The 22100-nt window shown below is 39.5% G+C and overlaps 1 protein-coding gene across 2 annotated transcripts in view; it reads left to right on the forward strand.

Moving 5' to 3' along the window:
• The window catches only part of LOC131253522 (putative wall-associated receptor kinase-like 16), a 60402-nt gene extending 39923 nt beyond the window's left edge, over window positions 1-20479 (forward strand). The window contains exons 1-4 of one of the 2 annotated variants that reach the window (XM_058254547.1): window positions 10441-11337; window positions 12361-12531; window positions 18422-19651; window positions 20254-20479. In XM_058254547.1, the coding sequence (XP_058110530.1) occupies window positions 10452-11337; window positions 12361-12531; window positions 18422-19605 (2241 nt within the window). In that variant the 5' untranslated portion in view covers window positions 10441-10451 and the 3' untranslated portion in view covers window positions 19606-19651; window positions 20254-20479. Of the gene's footprint in view, window positions 1-10440; window positions 11338-12360; window positions 12532-18421; window positions 19652-20253 lie in introns of those variants that run through there. The other variant, XM_058254548.1, reaches the window with a different exon arrangement.
• The last annotated feature ends 1621 nt before the right edge of the window (window positions 20480-22100 follow it).

Here is a 22100-nt window from a genome sequence, read left to right on the forward strand (position 1 = left end):
CCTGATCCTAATGCTAACCATTAAAGGAGGAGGAGCTGACAATGGAACCGAAGTCTGATACTTCAGAATGTGTTGAGACTACATCACTTCTTGCGAAGTTTTCTGAACTTTATTTACTTGTAGTCTCTGATTCACCATGGGATAATAACACCGAAACTTCTTCTGTCACAGGTGAATCGTATATGGATACTTCAAGCGATTCAACGAAAATTTTTTGATGAGGTACATAAGTTTCTCTGGAAAGTCATGCTCCAAAGCGTCCAAGCCTATTCCAAAAAGGGCTTTTGGATGATCCTGTTGAGGAACTTACTGAGAAACTCATCAAGATATTGGCCAAAAGAGAAATCTTGCGGCATGATCGAGTAGTTTTTTCCTACTTTCATAGGATTAGGGTAGTTTGCTTTATACTGTTCTAGGATAGACGATTTTATGTCATTAGGTTAGTTTGCTTCCTGCATTATTTTAGGATAGTTTGCTTTTGTGTCTTCACTCTCGTATTGACCGACATGCTGTGATCATTGTGGAAACGTCTTTCTTGATTCGTTCGTCCAGGTACTATCTTCAGATCACTTTTCATTTATTTTCATTGACCCATGTGCATTGCATGCTCATATCTTTTACATTGCGGATAATGTAGATTTTAGGTTGGGGGTGGGAGATTAGGTTTCCTAATCAGTGTTTTCTTAGTCTTGAGCAAAAATTGTAAAATTTTTTAATTTTTCTGAAATTTCTTGTGAATTCGAAGTGATTTTGACGACCATCTAGGGCACTTAGAATTTCAAGATACATGACGTTGGTAATTTATGACTCTTGGATTCAGTATCTATTAGATTTCACAGTTAAGTTTGAATTATTAATCCAGAATTAGAAGTTGTAGACATTGATTGAGTCATGATTTCACATATCACATCTCGCTCTCACATAAAGGTTTCAGTTTAATATTGAAGGGTTAACTTGGTAATCACTAAGCATATAAGGAACCAGCCTGAAAAATTTGTCCATCATGATCAATTGAAGAAAAAGAAAATACCTAGCAAAAAAAAAAAAAAAAAGATACCTTTGGAAAGGGTTGGGCGAATAATCTTCACCATAGGTTTACTCCCTATAGGTGTAAATTTAATTCCCCATGGATAATATGTGAAAAGGGTTGGGTGTACGGTCTTCACCATAGGTTTGCTCCCTATAGGTAAGGATTTGATTCCCCTTCTTGGCGTTACTTTTAATGGAAAAATCAAAAGCTGGAAGAATGAAAAGATGATCTGTGAGGCAAGTTTTGGTTATCATAAATTCTCTTGTTGGTTACCAATGATATCATGAAATAGAGAAGTGAGTTTAATGATGATAAGCTGATATTAGACTATATACTCATGGATCCTAATATTTAGAATTTTTTCTAATTGATGGATTAATACTTTGAACTTGACTATGAAGTTTATCGTGCGCTTGAGACCAAGAGAAAATAATGTCCAACACTCATGAATCTCAGAATTCTAGTATCTGAATTATTTTTCAAAAAAGCACTCGAGTTTATATAAATTGTCTTGTAATTCTCAACTTATTTTTTGCATACTTTGCTCGGGACTAGCAAAATGCTGGTTGGGGATTGTGTTGAGGGTCAAATATTACATATTAGACCCCAGTTATTGCCTGAATTTACGAACATGGTACTGTTTAACGCCCTTCTGTAATCGTATTTTTGATGCAAGATGTATTTAGGAGCTTGGACTGCAAAATGGTGCTAAAAGCATAGATTTAATACTCTGAACTGAAGACACTAAGGCAAGGGACAGACCCCAAGGGACCGAGATCGAAGAATTTACATACCATAGATTCGAGAAAATCACGTCATTCATGTTAAACGGGCCTGAAAGACATCCAGAATACAAGATCGCAGGGTTCCCATCATCCATTTGCCTCGAGACTTCATATATGGCCTGAAGACCATAAGTTAACCGCACATGACAAATTTTAGCCATTGGATCTCTCTGGAAGTGGCCAAACGGACAGATCAGCACATAGATCTATGAATTGGGGCCCGCCTAATATCTGGATATGATTCAATTGTTCTCTCAACGTGTTAAATGAAGTACCAGAGAGGATGGATGGATAAGATTTCTCATAGCCATCATCGTGGACCCCATCTGAGTTGGGTGTACATAGTGCATGAGTGCACTAGCCGTGCACGGCAACACAGTGATGGTCAACTCGTCTCTTGACCGTCTACTCTTCAAACCAGAAACTCTGCTTCTGGTGTGAAACAGAGACGGCGGACGAGATTCGGTGGGCCACCATTATGCTCCAAACACTTGATCCTGACCGCCCATTGTGTCCAGAGAAGAAGTTTTACCGTAGCCATGGTGATCATCTGCGACCATGCATGCACACACAAGAAGGAAGTGATCAAACGCAGAATGAATGATGGAAGCAAAAGATCTCATGGGCAACTATGTTTTGGATCCAAAACTGTCCCTTCCCGAACGGTTTTTCGAGAAGAATCCGGTGGATGGCATGGATTTTGTAAAGGACAAATGAAGTGGACCCCACCAAGAACCAACGCAAGCAATTTGCGTAAACTGAATGATGTCTGTCCGCTGGGAGTTGAGGTGGCCCACCATGATCACCAAATGAATGATCCGAGACGTCCATCATGTTCAGAGGAGGGCTTCAACCAAAACACAGTCATTTTCATGCACCTGTTTAGTCATTCAAAAGCGCAGAGCAAGGAACAAGCTGCCACGTCGAACAATGGTGTGGTTCACTCAGAGCTCAAATTCACTTCAATTTTGGAAGAATGGCCTAAATTGATACCACGAAACTAGTGAACATACCTGATTCTTCAATAACCATAGAAGATGGGCCCCACCAAGCATCAACGCAAGATGGGTCCTTTTCTTACGCACGGCGTGACTTGCACGCTTCTTGGCAGCGTAAACAGACTTCGCAGGCAATTTCCAAACAGGCTTATAGCCGACCTCCATCAGCTTATAAAAGAAGAGAAGAGATAGACATCGGGGAGGAATCAAGATCAAGGCAACCATAGAAGCTTGGATGTCTGGAGCACCAGGGTTTTCTTTTCTTCCCTCTTTTTTTTTTTTTTCTTTGGTTGTTTTGTTTATTTAAGAGTCTTTGGTCCCCTGTGATAGGCTAAACCTCTTAGTTAGGGCTAAGAGGTGAAGCTTATAGCGTGATGGGAGACCTTTTTGCTTATGCCTTTTGTTTAAACTAAACCAATGTTGATTTTAGTTTAATTAAGAGAATGTTTTTAGTTTTTAATGGTTTGTTGTGACTAAAATTATAATGGGTCTGCAATAGCTTTGAGCATGTTCATTTTTATGTTTATGACGTCAGGAAGCCCTACTGTTCACCATCGTCTCTTGGGCGTGGTCGGATGATGGTACCCTTCCTAACCTTCATACATTATTGATTGGTTAATAATTAGTTTAATTTTATTCTTTACTTTGTCTGCTAGGCATGGTTTGGTGATGGAATCCATTCTAATTCATATACCTTTCATCTCTTGAAAACTATATCAAAGAAAGTTTAGTCTTGATTTCCATAGTTACACTCTTCAACTGGATGAAGATGGGACTCTAAGTCCAATTAAGTTCTTCAAGCTGGCATAAGATCTCCCTGATCTCTACAAGTGGATCCTCTGAATCCCTAGTTTCTTATCTCTGATTTATCTAAATTTTATATTAATAATTCACTATTATTCCCTCAAATTCAATCGATTTAGATTTCATCTTAGTCTAGTTCTATTTCTACTTAATTTCAGATTACGTACAAGTTTCAGTCCCTTGGGATTCGACCTCAGTCTCACCGAGTTTATTACTACATCACAACCCTATACTTGGGGAGTGAACAACCGACCATCAACCATTGGCTGGTGGCGGGGGGCATAGCCAATCCGTTTCCTATAAGAAGATGTTTGGAATTACTTCCTTTCTCCACTCGATCTGAATCGTCCGTTCTTTATGCTATTGAGGGATGGTTAGGATCATCACATCGGCATGACTTTTTAGCCAAGAATGTACCTAAACGATATGAACGAGTGGACAGCCCGCACAAAACTGGCACCTGAGGACAATGATGGAATGCACTCTGCCCTACATTGTCCTCCTGGAAGAAGAAGACTTGAAGAGAAAGAATGAAAGGTCCACCGCAACAACTGCACATGCATTTCTGTCGTATGTGTTATTTTCATGCAGAGTACAATTATGATTGGGACAGCTTGCCGAGTCAACAACACTTGACATACGGTGAATGTCTAGAGCTTGTTTGGATGGTCAAAAAGTATTTGCCTTCAACAAGACGTTTTACCATGTTTTGATTGTAAAGGAACTGTTTCAAAATATAATAATTGCTGAAACATTGTAATTAAATTGTCTTGTAAAATACTTTTACATTAGTTGATTTTTGTAAGAGATTTATTTACATTTTCACTTGTTATCCAAACGTAACTTCACAATGAAATTCAAGAAATGCATCCTTACTGTAAATATTGTAAAATCATCATTGAATGATGAAGATAACATTCTTAGAATAAGCTATCGTAAGACTCAACAAGAGAGTTCAATAGAATTTGGCTTGGTCTTCCTCACCAATCTTCACTTCTACAATAGTCAATTTACAAAGTATTTAATTAAACGTGTTGATGTGATCATTAAGATTTAATTCTTCTATCATCTTAGGATTATAAAAAAATCTGGTCGGATACAAACTATTTGACAACAATTTCATCATTTACGAGCTATCTAACTTATTCAAAGTCCTGTGATCGTCTTTTGATCAAGGACATTGTATAGGACGCCATGCACCAAACATATTTGGATTGAGGTTTTCGCCTTCTCTTCCAATTCTTTCCACTCTTCATTGATCATAGATGTTGGACACTTCTCTACATTAAGGAGTGTGTGTTGCAGCGTTTACTAAAATAAAAAGTCTCTCATATTTACTTTTCATAATTCGAAGTTCTTTTCCTAGTGAACTTCTCAATTTCATACTTCACGTTTGATATCTTAGTTGTCATGTTTCAAATTCAAAGTTAAATATCAATCTTATCTTTGATACCATTTGCTGGGGAACCGCAGAAAAAACCCCTAAATTTGAATCACATGACAATAAGTAAATGAAAACAAAGCATGTATAAGTACACATGAATTTTATGTGAAAAAAAAAAAAAAAAAACTTTATACAAAAAAATTTACGATAAAAAGTGACAACGGTCACTATGAAAATAAAAAGTATAAAAGATGTTGAACTTACAATTAAAAAAAAAAATTTATTTTCTCCTCTCTAAACTCTAAAAACATTTAAGCTTCCGATTGGAATACTCTAATCACACAATTACACCCATATATATAACATAACACCTAAAATTGGAAACTAATCGTGTAATTACGCAAAATTACGTGCGTTGTCGATTTAAGCATCAATCGATCAAGCGGTTATTGATCGATCGAACTCCACATGTTCGATCACTCGAACATATTCAAAGATGGAACATGTTCAAAAACATCCAAAGAATTGATAAATATTTTTTGAATTTTGTTGATAGATCAACTCGACAATTCAATCGATTGAGACTATACAAAATTATCTAGAGACTATTTTGTATAATTTATAGTGCTCTCGGTCACTTGACCAGGTTGATTGATTAATCGAACCCATGTTTCATATACAAATTGAAGATATCTCACAACAATTGTGAAATAACCAATCTTTACACATCGCATATGGAGGTTGCTTTGATCAGTCTGCCTGCCTTCTTATGAATGTACTCCCTCACTCTCCTAAAACGACCGTGGCATGGATTACCATGGTATTTAATCCTGTTAACACTCCATGCTTCAGTTTTGGCGTTCCTCCGTAGATTTCAACAGCACACGTGAAATTTCGCTGGGCACAAAGTCTAATAGGAAGCTAGTGTACCCGGCTCCACCCAACCTATTTGCTATCCAGCAATGTCCATCCGTGAAAACTCCGCGAAGACTTCATTGAATGATGTCGACGGTTCACGTCCATGTCCCTTCCCTAATTCTCTTGTTTTCTACTGCAAGAACTTTTACAAGACTTCATTGTGAGTTTGTCACCATTTAAAAAGAGTTGACTCATCATCCTCACCTGTAGTACCAGTGGACGGCCATCCATACTGTTAAACTTGGGTGTACCATTACAGGTGGAGCATATATCTAAAATTACAATGATCAAGCTATCCTAGCAACGGTAGGTAACAAATGGATTATTAAAAGAAAAAAAACAGTGGTCCAAATTCAAAGAGAAAAATCAGAAGGTTAGTAGTATCGTATCTGTGCAATTTTTCTGTGATGCTCTATACACAGTTGGGTCAGTAATTTAGATGGTTTGGATTTGCATATAAATTATTCCATGTGCATGGTTGAAGAGTCACCACCAATTTTCACTCGGTGGGAAACCAATCTAAAGACTAGACCATAATTTGGCTAGCTAGTCTAAAGATTCGGTCTCGCTTATAGCATTTTCACTCCGGTCTTCGTTGAACATTTCCATGCAACCGTGGAGTCTACGCTTGCATGAGACTAATGACATGTGGGGTCCATGGTTTGGTAATCCAGACCGTTGATCTGATCATCCAATTGTGGATTGAGGTTGCACGAGAAACTTTTAGATTTGAAGATGCTCAACGGTTAATCAATGGCCTACAAAGAGACATATGTACGCATATTGATGCTAGAATAGGTCATGTCTGAAGGGTTGGGACATTCCAAACCTTGAAAGTTTTCCATTCACGTGATGGATCGTTAGTCAGGTCAGATTTTTTAGGAACGTTCCATCTGGGAGCAGCAGACCAATGGTTTAGATTTTCAGGGAAGGTTCCATCCATCTTAAAGACCGACCAAGGGCCACTAGCTTCTAAAAATTGAAAGCCCATCTAAGTATTTCGTGTGTCCCGCTTGGATGGCATATATATTACCGACGGGAACCAGACCTACGTACGAGTACATCGGGTCGGGAACCGGACCTACGTACGATTTCCTGTAACCCATGTAACCTGAATCTCTATGGGGCCACTGCGATGTATGTGTGACATCCACTCCATCTATCAGTTTCACCTGGCACTCATTGGGATATGAGTAAAAAAAATGAGGCAGATTCAAAACTCAATGGACAACATCACAGGAAACGGTGATGATTGAATGGCCGTCTTAAAAAAACTTCATATGGCCAACAGCAATTTTTGTTTTCCATCCAAATTGTTGGTAAGGTTACACAGACCTAAATGAAGGCCAAACACAAATATCAGCTTGATACGAAACTTTTAAATGGTAGGCATTCAATCACCAGTGTTTCCTATGGTGTGGTCTCTCTGGAGTGTTTCCTATGGTGTGGTCCACCTGAGATTTGGATCTACTTCATTTTGGTTCTCTCCATTAAAATGATCTGAAAAAACGGATGGACGGTGACGATATACGCATGCATCAAGTTGGGTCAGTAATTAAGATGGTTTAGATTTCCATATAAATTATTCCATGTGTATGGTTGAAGAGTCACCACCAATTTTTACTCGGTGGAAAACCAATACAAAGGCTAGACCATAAGTTGCCTGGTCTAAAGATTCGGCCTTGCTTATCACATTTTCACTCCGGTCTCCCTGTGCTTTTCCATGCAGCCGTGGAGTCTACGCTTGCATAAGACTAATGACATGTGGGGTCCATGGTTTGGAAATCCAGACCGTTGATCTGATCATTCAATTGTGGATTGAGGTTGTACGAGAAACCTGCTAGATTTGAAGATTCTCAACGTTCAATCAATGGCCTACAAAGAGACGAAAGCTTTTTCAAGGAAGTTCCTGTGCCGGAAACATAGGTGGGCCCTCTGTGATGTTTGTTAAAATCCAACACGTCCATCCATTTTGTGAGATTATTTTAGTCCTTTAGGAAAAAATGAGCCAGATCCAATACTCAGATGGGCCGAAAACGTGAGGATTAAACGTCTACAGTTGAAATATTCATGGGTTACGGAAGTGTTGAATCAGGCTAATATTTGTTCTTTTAGTCCATTCCAGAAGGAATAACGTTATGAATGGTATGGATGGCATGTAAACATCACGGTCTATCCCTGATAAGTTTCAACAATACTAATATCCCTGCCCACCTTTTCCTTTAGTGCGGCCCACTTGAGTCTTACATCCTTCTGATATTTGGTCTCAAGTCCTAACATGAGCTCACAAAACGGATGAACATGATAGATTTCTCAAAAACATCAAGGTGGCCCTTGCTAGGTTTCCACCGCAAAACTTCATGGGAAGGAAATCCGCGTCCAGACCATGTACGTGTATTGATGAGAAATTTACAACTGTACGACCCATTTAGGGCTCATTTACATTTCTAACCCCACTTCTTTTTACCTCGCCTGAATAATCCCCATACATACGGACGACTTGCCAAAGGTCAAAATGTCCTACTTTTTGGGGATTTCCTATGGCTACGGATTATAACCGTAGCTATAGCCGTGGCTCCTGTTTTTCAATATGTCCTTCGATATGTATAGAAGGTCTTTCGATATCATCGAAAAAAATCTAGACCAATCTAGCAAGTTTGCCTCAAAAATCCTGTAATTTTCGATACAGATAGAAGAGTATTCAATATGTAATGAAGGTATTTTTCCTATGGCTACGGATTATAACCATAGTTATAACTGTAGTCCGTAGCAATCTATACAATTTATTATTATTATTTTTATTTTTACATGGAGAACTATATTCTACCTAAAATTTTATCTAATACATATTTATATAAATATGTATATATAAGCATATAAAAAAAAAAAAATTTCTCTTTTTTTTTGTTTCTTTATTTATTCATTTAACAAGAATATCTTCTAAACCAAAATTAGTTACTTGACGTACCTTATATGATTTTGGGGTAGGAGAAGCTACTTTAGCCAACCAACCTAGTTATTTTCCAAGATTCCATTAGGTCGATGGTCAAAAATCCATTTCATTCACTTCGCGGTCAATTTCAATAAGTTCACGGTCAATTTCATTCATTTCATTTACTTCGCAATCAATTCCATGCATTTCACGGTCAATTCCCTTTGCTTCATGGTCAATTCAATGCATTTCATGGTCAATTCCTTTCATTTCACGGTCAATTCCATGCATTTCACGGTCAATTCCGACGATTCCCCTTCACTTCACTGTCAATTCCATGCATTTCATGGTCAATTCCCTTCACTTCACGGTCATTTCAATGCATTTCACGATCAATTCACTTCACTTCACGGTCATTTCCATGTATTTCACAGTCAATTCACTTCAGTTCATGGTCATATTTCCATGCATTTTTATTGTCAATTTGCTTCACTTCATGGTCAATTCCCTTCATTTCACAGTCAATTCCGACGATTCCCCTTCACTTCACGAACAATTCCATGCATTTTGAGGTCAATTCCCTTTACTTCACGATCAATTCAATGCATTTTACAGTCAATTCCCTTCACTTCACGGTCATTTCCTTTCATTTCACCGTCAATTCCGGCAATTCCCCTTCACTTCATGGTCATTTTCATGCATTTCACGGTCAATTCCCTCTACTTCAAGGACAATTCAATGCATTTCATGGTCAACTCCCTTTACATCACAGTTATTTCAATGCATCTCACGGTCAATTCGCTTCACTTTACGATCATTTCCAAGCATTTCACGGTCAATTCATTTCACTTCACGGTCATTCCATGGTTGTACATTTCCACGAAACCGTAGAGTCTAAACTTTCATAAGACTAGTGACATGAAAGGTCCCTGGTTGCACGATCCAGACCGTTGATCTGATCATCATCATTGTGGATCGAGGTTGCAACGAAAATCTTCTAGATGGAAGATGCTCACCGTTCAATCAATTGTTACAAAGAGACATATGTCCACACTGATACTAGAATGGGTCAGGACTGAAGGGCAGGGTTATTCCAACCTTCCGTAGTTTTCCATCCATTGTCCATTCACGTGATGGAACGTCATTCCGGGCTAGATTTTTGAGGGACAGTCCATCAACAGTTCAGGAACCAACAGACCAATGGTCTTGATCACCAAGCTATGGCCCACTTGTAAAAATTGAAAGCCCTTGTAAGTATTTTGTGTGTCACGCCCGGATGCTAGCTACAAGACCCCACCGGAACTGGAGCTATATACTATTAGACCGGATCTAAGGTGCAAACAAGACGCGGATTTTGTGTAGCCCATGTAACCTGAGTCTCCGTGGGTCCACTGCGATATCGTGTGACATCCACTGCGATCCCTCCCTGCACCGATTCCCTCGAGGCGGGGCAGGACGCAATCCGCTTCCCAGTATCAGTCAATCGTGGGCCCCACTTTTAGAAACTTGGCTGGCCCGAGGTTCACTGATGTTTGGTCTATTTATAGGGACCATCTCTCACCTACTGTCCACAGATACATTTTGAGAGAGAGAGAGAGATATGGGTTTTTATCTGTTGCTTCAGCTCTTCTGTCTAGCAGCAACAATAAAAGAATTATCATCCCAACATCTCGCAACAATATCTAAGCCGGGCTGCGCTCCCAAATGTGGGAACGTTCACATTCCCTACCCGTTTGGCATCGGCGAAGGCTGCCACATTGGCATGGGAGGCTTCAATATCTCCTGCAACCACACTTTTAAACCTCCGAAACCATTTTGGGGAGAGCATGAGGTAGTCAACATATCATTAGCGTCGGGCATAATGAAAATTTCAAACGATATAAGCTACGAGTGCTACAACAAGACGGGAGGATTGGACAACTACTCCGACAATGGGCTCAGCTTGAATGAAAATCACTCATTCACATTCTCACAAACCCTTAACAAATTCATAGCCATCGGTTGCAATACCGTTGGCATGATTGATGGCTCATGGGTCGGTGACTTCGTTGGAGCTTGTCCATCACTGTGCATAACAAATGATAGCCCGACCGACGGCACTTGCTCTGGGGCAGGATGTTGCCAAACCGACATCCCAAAGGTTTTCAAGAGTTACCTGGTGGAAGTTACTAGATTGTTAAGGAGAAATGACACAAGTTTCAGTCCGTGCAGCTTTGCCTTTCTGGGGGAAAAAGATGCGTTCAGCTTCAAACGTTCGGATCTGAACGATACCAACTTTTTGAAAAGAAACAAAGCCATTCCGGTGGTGGTTGACTGGGCCATCGGAAATGAAACATGCGAGATCGCCCGGAAGAACTCGGCCACCTTCGCTTGCGTAAGTGAGAATAGCTACTGCTACAACTCGACTAACGGTCCCGGTTACCGGTGCAATTGCAGTGATGGTTTCCGGGGGAGTCCTTACCTCCATGGAATTGGAGGATGCCAAGGTATGATGATCCTTTCAAACTCTATTTATTATCCCATGCAAATGCTTAGACACACCGTTTGGTCGTGAAAATGAGGTGGATTGGACAAGTGCGAAATCCAACCGTCAATCTTAAATGTTACTTGGGTCCAATCCACTCTTTTGATCCAATATGGATCGCCTCTTCCAGAGAGGTAACGATCGTCCATCATGTGGTGGCCATCCTTGATGGCCCATCTTGTGGATGAAAAGGCATTCATTTTTTATGCACCAGATCTGAACGGTACAAGTGGTTCTCTACTGGGCCATCGGAGATCAGATGTACCAAACGGCTCAAATCCATCTCATTAAGAATAGCTACTACCATAATTAGCCTGGGATACGTGTGCAATTGCTCTCAAGGTTATAGAGGGATCCTCATCTCCCTTGAGGGTGTTGGCTGTATAAGCCAGAGCTTTTCTTGGCTTTACAAAGCCTTAGCACAACTCAGAAATCTGATGCAGAAGGAAGAAAGAGAGAAGAAAAACAGAATTTTTATTCTCTTAAACTGTTTTGCTGCTGCAAACTTCTCGCACTTACTATTGACAGGCAAAACTGCCCCTACTAGGAGTTTCTAACACTTAATATTCCTAGAAAATACACAAAGCATTTCATCTTCCAAAACAGCTCCATGGGAAGTGTTGCTGTGATTTGGAAGACGAACAGTCACAGCAAATGCTGGGCTTTGGTTTGCAATTCCAACAGTGGGTGCCAGGGCCGGACGATTCTTTCCAGGGACTGGGGTCCCAGACTGAAAATGAGGTGGATTGGACAAATCAACGACCCAAGCATTGATCTGGACCATACATTCAGTCTTATCTGCTTTTTGAGTAACACCCAGAAAAAAATCAAGAATTGATATGGACCATACATTCAGTCGTATCTACTTTTTGAGTAACACCCAGAAAAAATCAAGCATTGATCTGGACCATACATTCAGTCTTATTCCTTTAGTGTGATGTTAATTACTGACCTGTTCTTTTTTCTTGTGATGGCCGGTTTGTAGATATCAACGAGTGTGAGGAGGATCACCAGAAGACACTTTGTCAACATGATTGCATAAATCTGCCAGGAAATTATTCATGTTCCTGTCCAAAGGGTTACCATGGACTCCACGATGATAAGAGAGAATGCATTAAAGACACAAATGAATTTCCAGTGGACCATGTTGTTCTAGGTAAGTCCTCTATAACAATTACCATAATAGTTCATCAACTCATTCATCCACGGGGCACTTGTTCGAGTCAACTTAGCTTGAACTAATATCAATAGACTCAACTTCATTTTTTTGTTTTTGTTTGGGAGCTTCTCATTTCTTTTTTTTCTTTTTTTTTTTTTTTTTTTTTTTTTTTTTTTTTTGTACTTCCTTTGACTTGTTCTCGAGCCAAGTAGTATTCCATGATTTCTTAGGAAGGAATTTTTACCAAAATGACACCAACATGTGTACGTTTTGCATAATTGGCTTCCATTTACAAAGCGGTACTATTATTATTATTTTTGCCCTCTAACAGTAACTTGAAAAGTTAAGGAATGAAAATGCCTTTGCTTGGAGCCCAGTGCAGACGTTGAGTGTGGAAGAAACTTTGTAGCTTTAATCCCCAAACATGTTGTAGTCACCACTTGGTTAGTTAGGCATCCTTTTCTGCCCGTGGATGCATGTTCTTTACTTTACAAGACTATTTGATTCTTAGGAAGATTCGAGAGAACTTTCAATATAAAAAAATCAAGCCATATTACACTAGACTCTAGGGCCTAAGTAGGAAAATTAAAGAAAAATAGAAAAGCAGTATAGGAGTATGGAGAGTGTATTGCATTAAGCCGTATTTGCAAGGTTTTAAGACCCGAGCAAGCTAAGTAAAGAAAATAAAGCAAAAGAAGATGCATGCGTATGTATAGGTTTGAGGAAATTATTGACAATCTAGTATGTGTGGAACAGAATATGGCTTGATTCAAATTGTAGGAAGGAAAATGAGAAATCAGACATTGTTTTCGAACAAAATGAATTGTCGGACATTCCGAATTCCAACCATACTCATTGATTTCGATGTGTTTATTGGCTTTGAACTTCAATTGACGGAGTAATTTGGCAAGGAGAATTTTTTCAAGAAGACAAAGGCCCCCACAAGTTTGGTCACATGTAACTTTAAGACCAGGGAGAGTATGACAGACAAGAACTAGCTTCGGAAGTTAGTGAAGTCGTTCTCTTGGGACTGAAGAAGTACTCAATAACCTCTACCCTTTCTGGCCTTTTCTCTCCTGCCTTTCGAACTCTCCTCCTTTGTTTGCAACAAGCTGCTTTAAATAGACAGCAAGGCTGACTTAGGCCCTCGAGCGGAGAGACAAAGATGAGGAGAGGTTCAAGGCAACCTGATGCAACTGCAATATCATAAAAAGTGGCAGGCTCGAACACAACATACCTTCATAATAGGGCCATATGGTTGCCAGGCATGGGAACGAGCCACCATGGACTGTTCTTAGGCAGAAAGTGGCCCATGGACCATTTCTACGTAGAAACAATCCTTGAGATACCAATTTCATGGTGTGTTTATAGGTATTTCACCTTTTTTAAATAAGGCCAACATTCCGTGGGTGCTCCAAAGACTGTGTTCTTCCTTTGGCTTGCCACCTGTGTACTCTGGCAATAGCCGATATAACCCGATGACTGTCTTCAGGGCTTGTCCTATGTCATATGGGTGCTTTGATTAGGACCTAAATAAAACCGATGAGCAAGGACTCGATCTTGCTTAATGTGGGGTGTCTACACACATGACAACTTCAACCCTTAACACCTAACAACCTCGACCGGCCCTAACAACCCCAGCCAAGACAACCTTAACCCTTAACACATGACAACCTTGACCCTAACCCTTAACACCACAAGGGCGTCTTCTGTGGGGGCCACTATTGGGTATGTAATGAATCTACTCTATCCATTGGAGTTGGTATTTTATAAAAGGCTACTGGCCAAAGAATGAGCCACTCTCACAGATTAGGTGGACCACACCACAAGGAAAAGTTGAGAGTGAACGGCGACCATTATCATTTGTTTGGGCCATAGAGAGCTCATATTAGGCTGAAGTTAATGTATTCTCGCTAAAATAGTGAGCCACGAAAAGTGGGCCAAATTACCATGTGATGGCCACCTCATGCAATGGGATTGGATCTTAGAGGTTTCTCTGGCCAGCTAAAGCAAGTAATGATAGAATAAATGCAAGGGCATTTTGTTTTGTTTTGTTTTTTTTTTCAAAAAAAAAAAAAAAAGACTGTTAAGAAATATAAAAAGTAGGGAAAAAAAAGAGGTTATTTTCTTAGAAAGATCAGGCCATTTAATAAAAATTCATTTCAAAATCAATCATAATTAATGGCAGTAAATGTTACCCATAGCTTCAGGGAATAAAAGGAATTGATGGCTTGGGTGGGGCCATATTGGTATTAATGTAAAATTCACCATATCATCAAGTGAGTCATCCTGTGTTAAGAATTTGGGCTCAAAAATCTCCATCCATGGTTCAGGCAGACCACAAGATTGAGAACAGTGCACATGGAAAGCTCGCCTTCCAAATTATTTCCCTCCGTGTGGCCCACTTGAATCATGAATAGGCTTATTTTTTGGGCTTTAGGCGTAACTTTAGTGTCACATCCAATGGCCGGAGTGGATTTCACATGCTAAACATAGTTGGTCTTGTAAAAATTAATGGTGGACATCTGTATCAACTGTTTCCATCAGTATAGCTAGCTCGTCTAAATCATATATTCACAAAACGTTTTGGCCCTGAGCTCAATGGAGAATTACACATCTAATCATCTCAGAGGATCTCAAGTAACATTACCGTGGGCCTAAAGAAAAAAGAAAAGAAAAGAAAGAAAAGAAAAAGAAAAAGAAAGAAAGGGGTGTCTATGTCACATGTTCATTGAAAAGTGTTACCTTCCCAGTAGGGCTGTTCACGAGCCGAGCTAGCTCGAAAAACTCGCTCGAATTGGCTCGAGTCAGCTCGGATTGACTCGGCTTGAATGGCCGATTCGGGCCGAGTCAAGCTAATTATTTGAAGCTCGAGTTGAGTTCGAGCCGAGTTCGACCAGGGAGCATTTCAACTCAACTCGACTCGAACTCAACTCAACTCGACTCGAAGCTCGAAGCTCGAGCTTGACTCGGCTCGATTAATAAATATATTAAATATATTATATTATATATATTATATTAATATAAGTTTTAAGTTTTAATTTTTTTTTTAAAAAAAAACCCTAGAGTCTTTAGCTGACCGCACGCACCCCCTTTTCCTTTCCCTTTCTTCTCTTTCTCTACCCGCTGCTAGCCGCACGCACGCCCAAACCACCACCACCTGTTTTCATTTCAGCTCCACAATAGTATGATTTTAATATCTTAAGATCTACTTCTTGGGCGAGAAACCCAAGAAGTCTGAGATGAGTTCTTTTCAGATTTGTTAGAGCTTCAAGGAAATCCAATGATCTGATTGGCTAGAGCTCTTTACTTGGATTTCTGATCTGTGTTATGCTCTGTTTCTTTTTTAGTTTTTGGATTTCTGCTGGTGGAAGAAGATCAAGAACAGATCGATTCTTACAGGTTTCCTCATTCGATTCAAAGCTTTGTTTGACTTTTTCATCGGGTTTGGCTTTGATTATCCTAAGATTTTTGAATATTTCATCAATGGAGGAGGATCAAGAACAGAATCCATTACTCTCTCACCCAACAAGCTCGAGCTCGACTCGAGGTAAATTCGACTCGACTCAAACCAATAGCTCGACTTGAACTCGACTCGACAGCTTTGGCAAACAAGCCAAGCTTCAATGTTTAGCTCGAGGCCGAGCTCAAGCTCGAACTCGAACTCGAGTATGGCATGGACAAGCCAAGCCAAGCTTGGCCCACCTCGACTCGACTCGGCTTGATGCCTACCTCTACTCCACGGGAACAGGAAGTGGATCAAGCATTACACATGGTGGATGTTTCCTAACTGTGGAACCCACCTTAATATATGTGTTGTATATCCACGCCGTCCATAAGTTTTTACAGATCATTTTTGTACATGGTCCTAGATCCAAATCTCAAGTGGACCACACCACAGAGAACAGTGGACAATGAACGCACACCATTAAAAGCTTTCTAGCACCCACGGTAATGTTGATTTGCCTTCCAACCTGTTGATGAGGTCATATAGACTCGGATGAAGGGAAAACAGAAAAATCAGCTTGATCTAAACTTTGTCACCGCCAAGAAGTTTTTAATGGTCAAGTTTCCTGTGGTGTGGTCATTTGAAATTTAGATCTACTTCATTTTTGGGACCATTCCATATATTGAGGTGGAAAAAACAATTGACGGCATGGATATACAACACACACATCAAAGTAGGCCCCACAGTCAGGGATACACCCACTATGGTATTACCCCGGTTGCACGTAATCCCCAGTGGACTCGGATTGCTCAGGGACAACACCTGGAGTTGACCTGGCAAAATTGTGTGGGCCCTACTATGATATATGTGCTGTATCTATCCCGTCCATCCATTTTTCCGGATCAGTTTAGGGCGTGAGCCTAAAAGTGATTCATATCCAAGGCTTAAGTATCACGGAAATCAGTGGGGATAACACATACATAGCCGTGGGACTAGAGAATTTCAACAGTTCAAATCATTTTCCACTGCCCATTGACATTTCAACAGTTCAAATAATTTTCCACAATCATTGGACGGTCAAGATCGTTGTTCCAGATTGTTGTCAACCATGGTTGGATGTTCATATCACTGTTTTCCAACCTTTGAGTGATCCATATATATTGCTTCTCACCATCACTAGACAGTCCAGATCGTGTCCGCATTCCACATCATTAGACGGTCGAAACCACTAACCATGAACTTTTGAAAGCCTAGATTACTTTCCGCCATTATCATTGGACGATCTAGATCATTGCCCATAGGCTTTTAACATGTCCAAATTGTTTTGCACCATCATTGAACGGTCCAGATCACTGTCCACGGACTTTTGAATGGTGTAGGTTCTTGTCCAGCATCATTGGATGGTCCAGATCCTTGTCTACATACTTTTTGAGTGGTGGTTCTGAATACTTTCCAATATAATTGGAGTTTTGAGGACTTTTGAACAATCAGATCATTGGATAGTACAAATCATTGTCCACAGGGTTTTGAACTGTCTAGATTGCCATTAATCATCATTGGATGCCCTCGATAAGGAAGCAACTTCCGGTGCCCTTCACATGAAGAACTAAAATATCCGATGCATTAGGAAGGTATTTATGTCATTTTCATAGTTTGCAAGGTATTCCATTATTTAGCCTTTGATCTTTTGTGTGCCCTTCCTTAAATATCAAATGTGTGAAATTTTTTATTTATTTCTATTTATAGATATTAGAATTTTACTTTTATTTAAGCTTGGTTTGGTAGATACATAGCCTTAATATTCCTCTACCTAGAAAGTAAGAATTTTACTTAAAAATAAATAAGATTTTTGTTGAAATTTTTCTTATTTATATTTTGCCTTATTTTGACCCTTCCTCTCTGATTTATGAGGATGACAAGTCCTACATCGTTGCTAACTTGGAGCTTGGGCAATGTGGACCAAGTCGCCCCTCTATGATTGTTCATCTTTCAAAAAAGGCATTTTTGCTATTGCATTTTTAAGTTTTTGAAAATCCTCATCACTTCCCGAGCTTGAAAATTACCAGATCAACCATTTCAGTAGTCATATGGATCAAGTTAAAGCCTTCAAAAAAAAAAAAAAAAAACACATGAATGAAGGGTTAAAAGAGTGAGTTTCAACATTTAGATCCATATAAAGATTATTAGCTTGCAAATTGACAAGGTTGAAATGGGCAATAAATAACATGTAAAAATCGAATAGCCCGACTGTCCTAATGTTTGATTTCGATGGTAATGACATGCTTACACAAGTGAGACGTACAACAACAGACATGTTCTCAAACAATAAATTTGTAGCTGTAGGAAAATATGATTTTATCATAACATGCCTAACATATAGTTCTCAGCACGAGGCATTTTATGAAAGTCTAATTCACTTATCTTTGAGTGTCAATGCAGGTATTGGCTTAAGTCTCTTATTTCTACTCATTGGTAGTCCTTCCTTGTATTGGGTGTGGAGGAAAAGAAAGCTCATCAAACTCAAAGAGAAATTCTTTCAACAAAATGGAGGTTTGCTATTGCAAGAAAAGATCTCTTCTTGTCAATCATCTACTGAGCCATGCAAAATCTATACTACAGAAGAGTTGGAAAAGGCAACCAAAAACTATGACAAAAACCAAATTGTTGGTCAGGGAGGCTATGGCACAGTTTACAAAGGAATTTTACCAGACAAGAGAATTGTTGCTGTTAAGAAGTCCAAAATAGGGGATGAGTCCCAAATCGAGCAATTTATAAATGAGATCCACATCTTATCTCAGATCAACCATAGGAACATTGTAAAGCTCGTGGGTTGCTGTTTAGAAGCAGAAGTTCCCATCCTGGTTTATGAATTTATTTCAAATGGAACCCTTTCCCAGCATATCCATGATGAGGGCCGTGTGTCGTCAATTTCCTTGGAAAATCGTTTAAGGATTGCTGCAGAAACTGCAGGGGCACTTTACTACTTACACTCGGCAGCTTCCACACCCATTTTTCATAGAGATGTCAAGTCTGCCAATATACTTTTGGATGATAATTTCACAGCGAAAGTATCTGATTTTGGAGCTTCAAGATTGGTTCCGCTAGATCACACTCGGATAACGACATTGGTGATGGGGACATGGGGATATTTAGACCCAGAGTACCATCAAACAGGCCAATTAACAGGAAAGAGTGATGTTTATAGTTTTGGTGTAGTTCTTGTGGAACTCTTAACGGGTGAGGGGCCCGTTTCTTCCACTAGATCCCAAGTTAATAGAAGCCTTTCTAGCTACTTCCTCTCATCGATGAAAGAGAATCGGATCTTTGAAATTTTAGCGGAACAAGTTCAAGAAGAAGGGACAGAAGAACAGCTCATTGCAGTTGCTCGGCTTGCTGAGAGATGCTTGAAACTTAAGGGGGAAGAACGACCTACGATGAAGGAAGTGGTGGTGGAGCTAGAGGGCTTAAGAAGGATTCATGAACATCCTAGGGAACCAAAGAACCGTGAAGAGACTGAGAACTTGCTAGGTGAAACTGGAGCTTCGCAGGGCTACACTGGCAATGTATCAAATGGATATAGTGTTGATGGCCACACCCTATCAGCACTAGAGATAGGGCGTTGATTCACTTCCATTAAAAAGATCTTACCACACTTAATTTCTTTCCAAGGTAATACCCTAATATCTTATCTTGTTTTTGCAACTAAGATGAATACCACAAAGGGCTTCAACAACTCTAATTGATTTGTTCATATGCCCATTTTCTGTTTTGGAAATTGAAATAGTGCCTTTTTGTTGGGTGTCAATATAGTGGAGATTGAAGATGTAGAATATGGTGGAGCCTTCTTTCGACATTACACATGCCAGGCTGATGTGTGAATTGGGTCCACCAAGATGCAGGGGCCAGCATGGATGGTTTATCTAAAAAATCACTCATATCTCATCTTTGGCCATTATAGTGTTGAAAAACGAAATACTAAGAACTATCAAATATGAAGTGAGATGAACTGTAGAAAATGTTTTATTATTAAATGTAAGCTATCCATCCTGGTGCCAGTGACCTAATAGGTGCATTAACCTGCCACGTGTTGTGGAGAGGTGGCTCTACCATATAATAGTTCTTTTGGGTTGATACATTGTAGCATCCAATCCACTTGTGGTACCTCCATTCAATTCTCAAAATGGGTAAGTAGTGTCTGCAAATCACCAAAGTGGGTGTAAGTAGTAGCTCCCTATTCTAATATGATATTTGACTTTTTGTGAACATTTCAGGTAAAATAGTGTTGTATTGTGCTAAGGGAGATATGGTTCATACACTACAAGTCAGTAAGCGTTTTCTACGACTCACGTTCACCTGTGGATACAAGTTATTAATATGTAGTAGAAGGTATTCGCCTACGTCCACCCTAATGTGGTGTGTTCAAGTATAAAATACGCATGTATAAGTTGCATATATGTGCAATTATATGGATAGAGATCCCCTACTTATCTGTTGGTCTCTTTTATGTATTCCTCGCATTCTCAATTAAGTATATATGGTGAACTTTTTCAAAATGTAGTCCCAGCAACTCTAACATAGTACCATAGCCCACGTCAGGGCCTTGGATCCAAACCGTTCCTAATTTCACCAGCGTCAATGATAAACCCCAATCATCCAAAATATTACCATTCTAGATCCAGATCAACTCCCGACTTGCACTCTTCTATTGGGGAGTGGATTGCTTGTCACCCTCAATGTTGGCAGCTAGGTCAGGCCCACCATGATGTTTGGGAGAAATCCACTCTGTCCATCTATTTTTCCACGCGACAGAAAACAATGGGGGTTGAATGTCTACTGTCGAAACAGTCACAGGCCACAAAAGTTCTGGATCAGGTAAATATTTTCATGTTTTCAGTTCATTCCAGTGGGAATGAGCTCATGAACGGTTTGGACAGCATGCAAATATCATGGTGGAATCTGAATATATATATATATATATATATATATATATATATATATATATTAAAGGAATGTCAAATTTACCTAAAGTAATGTCAAATTTACCCACCGGTCCAAAATCTCCACTTATTTGCCCGCAATGGTTTGTATCACCTTGAGGATCTCAAAAAGTGTACAAACAGCCCATGTTAGCACCAGCAAAATTTCAATTTTCAAAGGCCACTTCTATAAATATTGAATATTTGATTGATACCTGATTGATACCAACGTGGTTTAAAAAATTTCATCCACGAGGCCCAAGTATTTTAACACTCCTGTGTAGAACTAAAATTTCCATGTTCCAATATACAATTCACACCCAATCAACTAGGTTCAATCATGGATATGTAATTCTTTTTTCCTTCTTTTTTCTTTTTTCCAAATTATATCTATTCTCCATGCCCGAGGGGGAAAACTTTGCAGGACTCGGACATTCCGTGCTGCCACCAGAAAAGGAAAAGTAAATCTGTGGCTACCTATCATTTCCATTTACACAGGCGTCTGGGGCGGGCCCACCGCCTTCCCCACCCTAGATTCTTTAACGGACCCCAACCCCTCCTTATCTAAGTGCATCCATAACATCATATTACATGCTTTCACATACATTAATGTAGTAAATCAACCGGTGTTGCAATCATGTACCCAATCAACCAAGGTCTCATCATACGTGTAATGCATACTACCAAATACACCCAATAAAGCAGGGTCCAATCATCCATGGCTCTTATGTCCACATGAAATTGATATCACTGTCCCATGGATGCTAATTACATATAACCATCCAATGGTCCCGATATGTAAAGTAATGAATAGTCCAAAATCACATTTAGTACCTCGAATCACTCATAATACATATGTATGCATGTCCAAAGTGCACCCTACATGCATGCTCATGGGACTATAAGCAAGTGTTCACATTTTTTCATCTATTCAAGTGGTCTAATATAATCACACATATACAAATAATAGCATAACTTAATGTTACTTTGCCTATAGTTAAGTATTCAAGGTCACGTGATTAGATGGGGCATACTATACAACAATTCAAATAGCTAAGTGGTCACATATATCACAAGTTTACATAGCTAAATTGCCCCACAAATATCTCTGATCTACATTGTTGAATGGCCGCAAAATTATC

This window comes from Magnolia sinica, chromosome 8 (assembly GCF_029962835.1).
Source record: "Magnolia sinica isolate HGM2019 chromosome 8, MsV1, whole genome shotgun sequence".
NCBI classification, from domain to species: domain Eukaryota; kingdom Viridiplantae; phylum Streptophyta; class Magnoliopsida; order Magnoliales; family Magnoliaceae; genus Magnolia; species Magnolia sinica.